Below are 12,180 nucleotides of genomic sequence, written 5' to 3'. Positions count from 1 at the left end.
CATTGTAAATAAATTTGCAACGGAGAAATTTGTTATGTATTACTTCAGTTGGAGAGGAGGAGAGAGTTAATGGATGAGGTGAGGACTCTTGGAAGAATATACTAGCTTCCAGATACGGTATGAAATAATTTTTGACTTTCTTACATACTTTATTTTCTTATTCCTTTGTGCGACACATTACGTAGTAAACGCTAACCAATGAATTTAATTAACAACCATAGTCAGATTGAATATATTAGCCTATTAGACGTGTATATCACGTGGCGTGATATTATGAACTAAACAAGTTGACCTCAGTCACGGGGATGGATGAAACATGAAAATGAAATAATCAAAGTAAAAGGTTTGGCTACAAAATCAAAGTAAAACTTTCTTTTTTGGGTACAATGAGTTTCGAGCCATGATTTCTTGCCTTGTGCAGCCTGCAACTTCTAAGACTAAGGATCGTAGGGTCTAACCATTTGTTTTGACCTTTTAGACTGTATTCAAGCCGTACAATTCCTAGTTTTCCTTTTCATTTTTTTTTGGGTAAGTTCCATTGGTCCTCTTGGAAAGTGTCAAAGTTTGATTTGTGTGCAATTTTTTTTCCTGCTCTATGCTTCTTTTTCCTGCTATTAACTATGGGAAAAACTGATAAATATTTTGATCGTTTGATTTGTGTGCAATTTTTTTCTCCCTTTTTTAATAAGTGTGGAACCTACCATAATTGAATCACAATATGAGAAAATAATTTCTCATATAACATGAAAAAATCAAAGTCCATTAACTATAGAGATACTATGCACTGAAGTGAGTAATTAACAAAAACCAAGGAATGCTGGCCAATATATATATATATATATATATATATATATATATATATATATATATATATATATATATACACGAGAGCGAAGTGGTGCTACAACTATTCCTCCATCTTTTATTGTATATGTTAATTTAAACTGATAAACTCTCCTTACATTTTTAATTCAAAGATTGTGTCATTAATTAGTGTAAAGTCCAAGATCAGAATAATATGTCATAACAATAACATTGATATCATATATACAAACTCATAGTTTGCATTGATGATTAGCTAGTTTTGCCTTTGCATCCTTTGAAATTCCTAGAGTCCTCATCGGCATAGATAGACGAGTCAAAAGTTGTGGCTTAGACCTTCGTTATATGGTTTTGATCAGAATTTTTGCATATTTTTTATATATATAAAAAAAATGGCTCAATGACTGGCGGCAACTGCAGGCTGCTCAAGGTTGAAGGAGAAAGAATGTCCCTCCTGGATGGTCAATGATCAACATTATCGTAAATAATACTAATAAGTTGATGATGCTGATGATAGATATTTGGAGTAAACATTTCTGCAGCCACTTTATATAAGGTTATCTACAGCCATCATTTTTAATTATGTTCTCCCAGCAAAACATAGTTATAACAGTAATTTTTTTTTTTTCTCTCCTCAGTTATTCTTCAGAACCTGTTTGCCGACGTGAAGAGAGAGAAAAAAACAACTTTAATGTTATTATTATGTTCTCCCGGGAGAACATAGTTAAAAATGATGGCGGTAGATAACCTTATCTAAAGTGGCTGTAGAAATACTTTTCCGTAGATATTTTGTCCTTTGGGCTACTTAACTTTGAATATTTGGTACGTTTACAATCTTTTTCCCTGATCAATTTTTATGTGTCGCTCGTCTTCACATTATCTGCTTTAATTTTTTTCTTCGTATGAATTATTCATTTAGCTGTTCGTAATTTTTCTTTTTTAAAAATTTATAAGTAGTTTTTATATAATTACCATCCAACTGGCATACTGTTGTAAGTTATACTTGAAACAGAGAAATAAATTTTGAGTTAGATCAAGCTCAAAGAACCCGTGAAGGCGTGAAGCATGTTTGTTGCAAGAATTATGTATATTCAACACATAATTAACTAGAAAGTTTATATTATAATTAAGGACAGAAGTTAGTTGCCCCGATTTGGCATATTAATTAATTTCCGCACAAATGATTGAATAGTAGATAATGGAGAAGTCCCGTTTTTCTCCTCGATCGTGACTGAGGTGTTATCTCACAACTTTTATTTGTAAACTTTAAAATGTGTAACGTAATTCGTATAAATATAGAAATTGATATGCTAATGACGTCGTAATTTTTTATGCCATTTTTTGTTGTTGTTGTAAGAAGTTTAATAACAACTTTCGTTGATAAAAAAATTAAACAAAATAAATTAGATGTACATATTTTAAAAAGTTTGAAAATTGTGTTTTTTGTCCTTAAAATTTTAAGATTAAACTGTACATGATCCTAAAATATTAAAAACGATAAATTGGGATTTCTAAATGAAGACGAATTGTTGGGGCTCATAATGCAGCCACCCGAAAACAGATCTTGATTAATCCTGATTGTTCAAATTAATTTTTCTCTTAAATATATATTTTAATCCAACATTTTAATTAGTTCTCTTTTTAGCTTTCTGTTTTTAGCATTCATGCGGATGATTTATACACTATATATGATAACGTTTGGATAATCTTATAGCAACGTTATACTCTTAATCTTAAGGGTTGATTCTACATTTTATCTAATGGCTATAATTTATTAATTATGTGAATTATTAGATAAAGTGGATCAATAACTTAAAATGAGTGTAGGACTTCTTATTTTTCCACATGTAAGAATAATCTACCCCATATGATAAATATATATCTTGAAGATGAAGCTCTTAAGAATTTGAAGGATGAAGTGGCAAAAAGGGCCAAAGCTGAATTAATGCAACAACTGTTGGTCTGAAGGGAGCTGCTCTTCCTATGTCAAATCCAGTGAAGAACTTACATGTTCCCTGAGAAATGGAAATAACTTCCCGTTGGGTTCACATGTACTTTACTTCTCTAATTCTTCCTAGTTCCCTTTTTTTTCTCTCAGCAAAACAATATAATACAAGATCCAATACCCAACAAAATTCCTAGTTTAAAAGATGTTAGGGTTCTTAAAAGCATGACCAAGTTTCTCCGACAACTTTCATTTGTAGCCAAGTACTCTTAATACTTGATTTCTGAAAGCCATACATATATAAGAGACTGAGTGGTAAATTGTTTGCAAATTAAAGCCAAACTTCTAAATCCTTGCATTTTGCAATATTTCGTCAGACTAATTAAGTATATACACATCCTTTTTTTTGTGTGGATAAACTACGGGTATCCTTTGCAGGAGATAATTTGTTCGGGAATCTAAAATTAAAACTTTAAACCCCTCCCAAAATGGAAAGAATCGAACACATACTTGCAGTATATGCACATTCTACCCCCAGCTTTTCCATAAACAAACACCCAACAACACCACTTTGCATTTGGGGACCTGAGAAACTTATCTCTCGTTCCTCCTTAAACAAAAGAAAGCATATATATATACAAGAGACCGTAGATAACATGAAAAAATAGTGAACTATCAAAAACCACAGAATTATACTAATCTTCTCGCGTTGATGACAACCAAAGCAATGAACTAATAAGAGAAACGAAAATGGGGTCAATTGGACATCTTAAAGCTTCAAGATGATTCCAATACAACCTGCGCACGCAAATTAAAATACGTTTTTTTTTTTTACTTTTGTATCATCAATACATTGATGACTAAATTAACACAAGCTAACTAACGGATTAATTAACAAACGCAGTACTGTTGAGACAGATTTCTCTATAGAAAGACAATGAAAGTTAATTACGATCGAGAGAAACTTCTCTACTTTCAAAAAAATAAAATAAAAATAAAAATAAAAATAAAAATAAAAATAAAAATCTGGGACTGACCCAGTTAAGTTCCTACCTTAGTTTAGGGTCCTAAATATCTTGTTACCTTACCCTTTTCCTTCTCAGGCACTCACCCTTCTATCATTTCCAGCATTAATGGGACTTGTTTCCATGTATATATTCACGAGAGACCGATATCTTCTCTGCTTCTTAGGAGTAAAAACTTCAATATCTTTGCCAAAAATCTCTTGTATTTTCGCCATTATAGTATCATTACTTGTCCTTTGATCAACTTCTTCTTCATCCATGCTTCTGCTCCTCTTTCTGCTTATTACAATGTTGTTGTTGTTGTTGTTGTTTTCTTCGTCGCTGAGTTGCATAAGTTGCTGTGCCGCGTCCATGTCCTCCAACTCAGTGATCAAGCATTCCTTGCTCTTGCGCGAAGATGAAGATGTTTCCGCCATTAGATTTTGGTTCAACAGATCGCAACAATTGTACCAGCTTAATGATTCTTTCTCTGCAACACAACAAGTCTTACTATTGTTATTATTATTATTATGAGTATGTGATTGGCATAGAGCGCGTTTTGAGGGTACGTGTTTTGTGAGTTCTATTTGAGAAAGAAAGAAAGAGAGAAAGAGAGAATTGGACAAGCTAGAAACTACGAGGTTGGTTCTATGAAGATGGCCCTGAAGCTTGAATATTATTTATATTTTTATTTATTTTTATTTGACCCATGAAATCTCAATCATCCATTGTTTCTGGTTTTATTCTTGTACGTTTACAAAACGAGTTGTTGACCGTTGGATTGATCTTAAAATCTCATCTTTGACGAAAGAGACCACTTTAGTTGGCAATCCAACGGGTCATAAAATAGCAAATATTCTTTTGAGTAAACACCCTTTTTGTCTCTGTCAATATCTACGAAATCCCTGACAATAAAAAATGACCAAATTGGTCCCTAAAATTATGAAAAAAGGGCCACATTAGTCCTTATGTCAACTCCTCCGTCAGTAACGTGGCCCTTTTTGCATGACCAATTTAATCTTTTTTTATTGTCAAGGACTAAAAAGAATTTCATAGATATTACCAGGATAAAAAAAATGTTTACTCTATTCTTCAGAGTAAACACGTTATAACAGCTTGAGTTGACCCAAGTCATTGAATATATGATTTGTTGCCTTGTGTAGAAATTGGGACCCACCTTGATACAGATAAGGTGGAATCCCCAGTCATTTGAATTTTTTTTTCTCGAGAATTTTTTTTTTTTTTTTGTCAGGAAAGAGTCCACTTTCTAACCATCGTGGAAAACTTCAAATTTGTTCAAAATGTTTTCACAAATAAAGCTCCTCTATTTTTGGCTGCTTTCACTTTGTTCCCACGAGAGGATGGTTGCTTTTAATTGAAGCTATTCCCAAACTAACAAAAGAAAAAGAACAATTTTTCGTGTTGGTAATGTTATTTGGAGTCAGATTGTAGCTAAAATGACAACTCATAATTGGATTTATTGTGTGTCATTCAAAAGGATACAAGTTGTATCCTTTTAGTGATTTACACAGAGTACGACCGGTCGTACTCTGTATAATTCTGAAAAGTTACTTTTTTTTTTTTACTTTACACGGCAGCAGCGATGTGACTGGGGAGAGAGAAAAAAAAAGTAACTTTTCAGTTTTACACAAAGTACTTTGTGTAAAACACCTAAAATGACACTTGTGTCATTGAAAATGATACTTCTTTTTCCTCTCATAATTCTTCTAAAACTTTTTGTTTTTCTATCTTTCTCAAGCTTTGAACGAGAATTTTTGTGTACCATTTTTTTTTAAACTATCCAAGAGGATTGAGAATGTTTAACTTGGGTTAGTATTTGTATCCTAGATTAATACGCGTGATGGCCAGAGTTTACGAAAAAGACATCGTAAGGGTAACAAATCACTATACACAATAATAATAGTGTAGAGCTGAAGACATGAAATGTGTGCATGCAAAATGACAACTAAAAAAGTATGAAGTTAAGAATGTGTACATAACAAACTTAACACTTTATTTATTGAAAGAGTTGAGAGTTCTGATAGGAGTAAATTTGTTGGGAAATAGAATAAGCAGCGTTATCGTTTATCCTTTATGTAGATATGGGCCATAGGATGGTATAGAATTTTTTTTATTTTTTTTGGAAAGGAAAAATAAAATGGAAAAGTGGAAGAGTTGATCAAGGATAAAAAACTTGTCAGGTTTTGATTGTCTGAATCAGTATTTGACCAAGTAAGCTCATTTTCTTGATATGAAATCAATCTTTGGTTTAATCTCTCAACAAAGCTCTCCTTCTCTTTTTTGTACTTTACAACTTTTCCTCTTGCTCACATACAAGCTTTCGTTGAGATTAAGGTATAGTTGACTAGTGCATGGTAGACAGCTTGGAACGTGGAAGCAAAGCAATTAATCTGAGCACATTGTCGAGTCACAAATTAACTTCTTTTCCCGTTCAGAATTACGTGACGGCACTTGCAACACACAGCTCCAACTGTACAGAAAAAATTAATTGTATAAGAAAGTCCATGAATATAATTACTAAAAATCTATTGCAGTTATAGTAATATGAGATTGACATAGAATTACTGTACAGTATTAGTATATGAATTAAATTGAAAACTATTGTCACATACAGAAACCAAAAATATATAATAGTTTTTATCCGTATACATGATAATCATTTTTAATTCGATCATAACATTTTTGTATTACGATTCCAACTAATTAACTGTATTATAAGGAGGCGTTTGGATCACGGTTTTGTAATATTTTCCCATCCATCTGACATTGGGAAACGAATACGTCCATGTTTGGTTTAGAGAATTGAAATATTTGCCTTGCTTTCTTATTTGCATAGCTAATCAGAAAAGTATTTTGTATTTCGCTGGGTAAATGAAAAATAGGACAACCACATTAGACAAAAATATCATCAATTTATGATTGACTGACTTTATGTAACTGCAAAAATAAGGATACCAATCATACATGTTACAAGTAAGGGTATTTTAGTATTTTTAATTAATTTTTCCATCAATATTTTAACTTCAACCAAACATACACTCAGACACTCAGAAAATTTAACTCAATTTCTCCAGTAATATTTAAGCATACCAAACAACTTTTTTCTATTAAAATTATTTTTCAACAATTTCCCTAGTAAAATTTTTTGTCCCCGGAACCAAACACCCCCTAACAGTAACAGTAACAGGTAACAACCTTGAAAATAAAAATAATCATACATATTAAAATTAATCTATGTACACTTTGACATGCTTTATATATTTTGCATATACTTTGCTGTCGTCACCGACCTAGTTTTGCCATGAGTCCTTCGAACTTCCGACAGTCCTCATCAGCATACATAGATGACGAAGATGTGATGCATGTTTGATGCAAGAATTGTATTCAGCAAAGTTTACAAGACCAGAATTTGGTTGCCCCTTTGGCATTAAATAATTCCAATATATACAAATGATTGAAGAAATTAATAACATTTTAGTAAGATTAAGTTCAAAGAAGCCGTGAAGCATGCCTGTTACAAGAATTATATATTCAGCACATAACTAGAAAGTTTATATAATACCGGAATTCGATAGACACAGCTCACACTTGGGAAACACAATTTGCAGGGGAATGGAATCATGTGCATTCAAAAACGACCATTATTTTATACATGACATTTGATTTTTAATTTAATTTTTATATAGACAATTATTTTCAATGTTGTCATTTCGATCTATTATAATCATTATAATTTCAATTGACATGAAGTTACTGTAAAGTACTATATGAATCAAATTAAAAATTATTGTCACATAAAAGGGGGGAAAAATATAAAATTCTTGGTTCTTATATATAGCATTCATTTCTAATTTGATCTAATATTTTATTGTATTACAATTCCTAGAGACCGTATTATAATAGCAACACGTAACGACCATCAAATTACAAGGATAAATTTCCGCATTTGCTAGTTCCAAATCTGCTCAGAATTGACATAATATAAATTAATACAAGGATAAATAGGTGAACTTAGGGAAGTGCGGATTTTACACGTCATGCTTCAACTAAACTTAAAGCTATTAAGTGTTAATTCGAATACAAAGTTAATCAATTTAAATCAATCATGATAATTCAAATATCCATCACATCATTATCATAATCATGATAAATAAAATATTAGAATTTTGCTAAATTGGACTTCAAAATTATTTTCAGAAGTACTAAGAATCTTATTAATCAAAACAATGACTTTAAACATCAAAGTTAATCAGTCATTATAATTCAAATAACTATCACATGTTAATTAGATTTAATTATCTAATTATCATAATCAATTACATGCACATATATATTTAGCTGATTAATTTTTTCAAATTAAATAATTTGGTTAGTTTGTTAGCGGGCACACTGCCAAATGTCAGCACCCCTTATGTTTGACATCTCACTGCCAAATTGATCCATAATTGGTCCCTATTTAAAAAAATAGGTTTTTCTAAAACAAGTTTTATGTTAAACTATTTTTTATTTTATCAAACAGTTTCTTTACTAATCCATAAAAGAACTTGGATATCCATATTATATATATTGTCAGAATAATGACCAAAATATCATTGTTCACTAATTTTTTTATTCAAATGTCACGTGAATAGTGTTATTTTCAATTATGTCACACATACAAGTTCGCTACAGCAGGTAGCGAACTTCATTTGGTGACGTGACACATTTCTGATGGTCACTTAGTTCGCTATTGGTAGTAGCGAACTATGTGATCAAAATATCAATCTGTTCTAATTATTTTCAGGACACATGACAGTCTCTCCCAAGTTCGCTTTACAGTCTAGCAAACTTGGTATAAAAAAAAATGACAGTCTCCTCAAATAAAAATAGGACACGTGACAATTTTTACCCAAGTTCGCTACACAATCTAGAGATCTTGGTATAATGAAAGCTGGTCACGCCCGTCCCTTCTATTCTTTATTGGTAATAGTAATTTTTTTCATTTGCCAAAAGTTGTTTCCTTCATTGTATTTTCTCTCACTTTCTTTTCAAAAGTTCAACTTTTAGTATTTCAAAAAAACAAAAACAAAAAGTCCACCTTTTACCATAGACACGCTAACATTTCACCATCTATTTTTATTTTCTTTTTTTATAACGTAATCATCCTCCCTTTTTCCTTCCATTTTTTTTTCTTCCTTTCTCTCCAAACAAAGAAATTGAAGTGTTTGAAGATATAGAGGTCAGCGTGTGAAGACATAGGGTACAGTTGAAAAGCAACATGACAACTAGCATGTAGTTCGTTGCACTATGCAACGACTTGTCCAAGTGAATGCCTGACATTTTTTACCACAGTTTGCTACTGGCAGAAGTTGTCCGCATGACATATTGAAAAATAACACTGTTCGCGTGACATTTGGGTAAAAAAATTAGTGAACAGTGGCATTTTGGTCATTGTTCCTATATTGTCCTGAACCATTTTTATTTTGATAGTGTTGCGTACGATTTATACTTTGCATTTAGATGAGGATTTTTGTGTGTGCAGAACACAGAGAAAATCAATAGTGGTCCAGGGGAGCCGCCTCGACCGGGGGGGGGGGGGGGGGGTGAAGGAAGTGTCCCAGGACCGCATAGACTTGGTACTATTGTGGGCCTCTGGCTTATTTTATTTTTATTTTGTTTCTTAGTAGTTTGGATTTAGACTCATCAATAGTTGTTGTTGCTTAGAGTTTCTAATCCTATTTATATTATTATTGTAAACTGAGTGACATGTAATGAGTGTCAGTGAGAAGAATATAGTGTATATTATTGGACGTAGCTCATATTGGGTGAATTAGGATAAATCTTTGTCTCATTTTTCTTCCTTTTCTCTCTTTTTGATTTGCAATTGTGTGCGTGTGATTATGTCAATTCCAACATTTGATATCAAGAGCTTTTGTTCTACGATCAGGGTTCCTGTGACAGATTTGGGTTTTGTTGAATTAGGGTTTTTTTCTTAGCGTAGAGAAAATTACGAAATTAATCTGTAAGGGATGTCGATTAGTCAATCACGGATCGAGGTTGAAAAGTTCAGATAAAAAGGGTTCGAGTTATGGAAACTTAAGATGGAGGTTTTGTTCGTTGACAGAGAGGTGTGGTACGTGATTGAAGATGAAAAGCCATATGCACCAACGAAGACTTTTAGTGATGGAATGTCAGAGGTAGGTGAGTCGAAGGAGTTGAAGGAGTGGACCAGAGAAATCGGAAGGCTCTAATCCTAATCTAGTTATGCCTTGCAGATAATATTCTGGTAGACGTTAGTTTTGAGAAGACCGCGAAAGATCTCTGGACGAAGCTATGAGGTCTCTATCAAAGCAAGTCACTCGTGAACAAGTTGTTCTAGCGAATGCGGCTGTATAATCTGCACATGAGTGAAGAAGATTATTTCTCTGCAAATTTAAATGAATTCGATATTATTTGTGCGCAACTTACGTCTATAGATCTCAACTTGGATGAGGAAGATAAATATTCCACGTTACTATGTTCACTGCCTAACTGTTGGAAGCATATCATTGTTTTAATTAGTACTAGTGTTAATAAATTATCGTTCGAGACTATTGTTACTACCTTATTATCTGAGGAGATGAGAAGTGTAGGTTCTGAAGGTTCCACTAATGAGGTTATACTTGTTAGAGGGAAGAGCAGTGAAAGATCAAAGTTAGGTTACAGAGGAAAATCTAGAGGAAGGTCAAAGTCCTGCGATAAATCTGAAGTAAGATGCTGGAGGTGCAGACATGTTGACACTTGAGAAATAATTGCAAAAGTAAAAGCATTGGCCTGAGAAACGGGATGAGTCATCACCTTCCGGTACAAAGAGGGAGGATGGAGATAGCTATTGTGCAATTCGCAATCACAGAATATAATCACACAAATACGTAAGTGCACGTGTCACAAGTAATAAAGGGATGTGTGAGTCCAAGTATCTTTTCCACGGAGATGACTTATAAAGAGTAATTATCCAAGTAAAGAAATCAAAAAAGGAATAATTTATATGGATGGTTTTAACTAAACTAAGGTATAAAAGTGATGGATGTGAGATAGGTTAGGATCAATTTCCCTGATACAACAATCTTGTAACGATGCTATAGCATAGACTCTATTGATCTCCAATTAGTAATCGAACACTAACGTATATTGGGACTCTCGCCAACCTAACATATATACCCAATAACTAATTCTCACATCTCTATAGCCAAATTAATTATCGGATTCATTAAGTTCAAGTTCTAAGGTTATGTGGTGTGGATGATCTCTCTACCAAAAACTTAATTAAGTTACTTTTTTTTACTTAATTAATCTACGCTATTCAACAAGGGTCTGGATTCAGAAATCTCTCAGCCCCAGCCTCCTCAGTATCATATATATGTCTCTCGACAAGCACACATGAATAAGAATAAGCATACTCATTGAATAACTGATTGGAGATTAACAAAAGACTACACTTAGACATCCATTATAACATTACCACATAGGTGCTCTATCTTCCAACCTAAAAGATATTTAGCTTATGATGGAAATAAAGAAAGAAGAAAACAAAGGAAGAGAAAACATTAAGACAGATTCTAAAACTAAACAATGATGTATCAAAACTCTATTGCGACTAGGTTCCTTCTCAGCAATGCTATAGTAAGACGCTGCTCTCTGACTTCAACTTTCGGGGACTTCCCCCTCTCTCTAAACGTGATATGGGACTACCTTTTGTTGTCCAAGTCATATTTTAATTCGTGGTGGAGTCCTCCTTATATAAGAAAAATGGTGGGTTACCTGGGCCTCAAGTTTAGAAGTGAAATCCCATGAATGATGCTGCTTCTGTTATCACTTGATTGGATATGGTCTTATATTTAATTAATATGGAATATTGTTGCTTAGAAGATAAGTGCCTATCGTCTTTGGCTTTTGGGATTTGAAATGTGGTTTTTATCTTCAAAAATATCTTTATCCCTTGCTTGGTGATGAGTTATCCTTTGTTTATAACTTTAACTAACTTTTAAAATTTGAATTTGAATTGTTCCTTGTTCCTTGTTGTCCTGCCATCCAGATTGCTATATTATTATTTCACTCATTAACTTTTCTGCTACAACTCTCGGGCATCAACTTTTCCTGCAAAGTAGAATCACTTAACAAGTTATCTATTCTTACACAAAATCAAGGATATTTATTATACTTTTCATACTTAGTCATCTTAAAGCACTTAATCATGAATATGTAATATTTAACTCAAATATCATGCAAATAAGGCAACAAACATGGAATTTATGCAGCTAATTCATCATTAAAATACCAAATTAACTCTTTTTTAGCGTAGGGGATCTGTATATGGCATTTGACTCTCATAGCGATTGCAATGAATGGATAATTGATACTGGAGCATCC

At 32.7% G+C, this 12,180-nt stretch overlaps 1 protein-coding gene across 1 annotated transcript; it reads right to left on the bottom strand.

Moving 5' to 3' along the window:
• Positions 1-3,866: 3,866 nt before the first annotated feature.
• LOC133289882 (uncharacterized) lies at positions 3,867-4,208 on the bottom strand. The gene has a single exon (XM_061487911.1). It carries the CDS (start codon positions 4,206-4,208, stop codon positions 3,867-3,869), a length of 342 nt encoding a protein of 113 aa, XP_061343895.1.
• Between the last annotated feature and the right edge of the window lie 7,972 nt (positions 4,209-12,180).

This window comes from Gastrolobium bilobum, unplaced genomic scaffold (assembly GCF_033153095.1).
Source record: "Gastrolobium bilobum isolate Gb01-03AN ecotype WA unplaced genomic scaffold, APGP_CSIRO_Gbil_v1 utg4377, whole genome shotgun sequence".
NCBI lineage: Eukaryota > Viridiplantae > Streptophyta > Magnoliopsida > Fabales > Fabaceae > Gastrolobium > Gastrolobium bilobum.
This window is presented reverse-complemented; position numbering and strand designations above follow the sequence as displayed.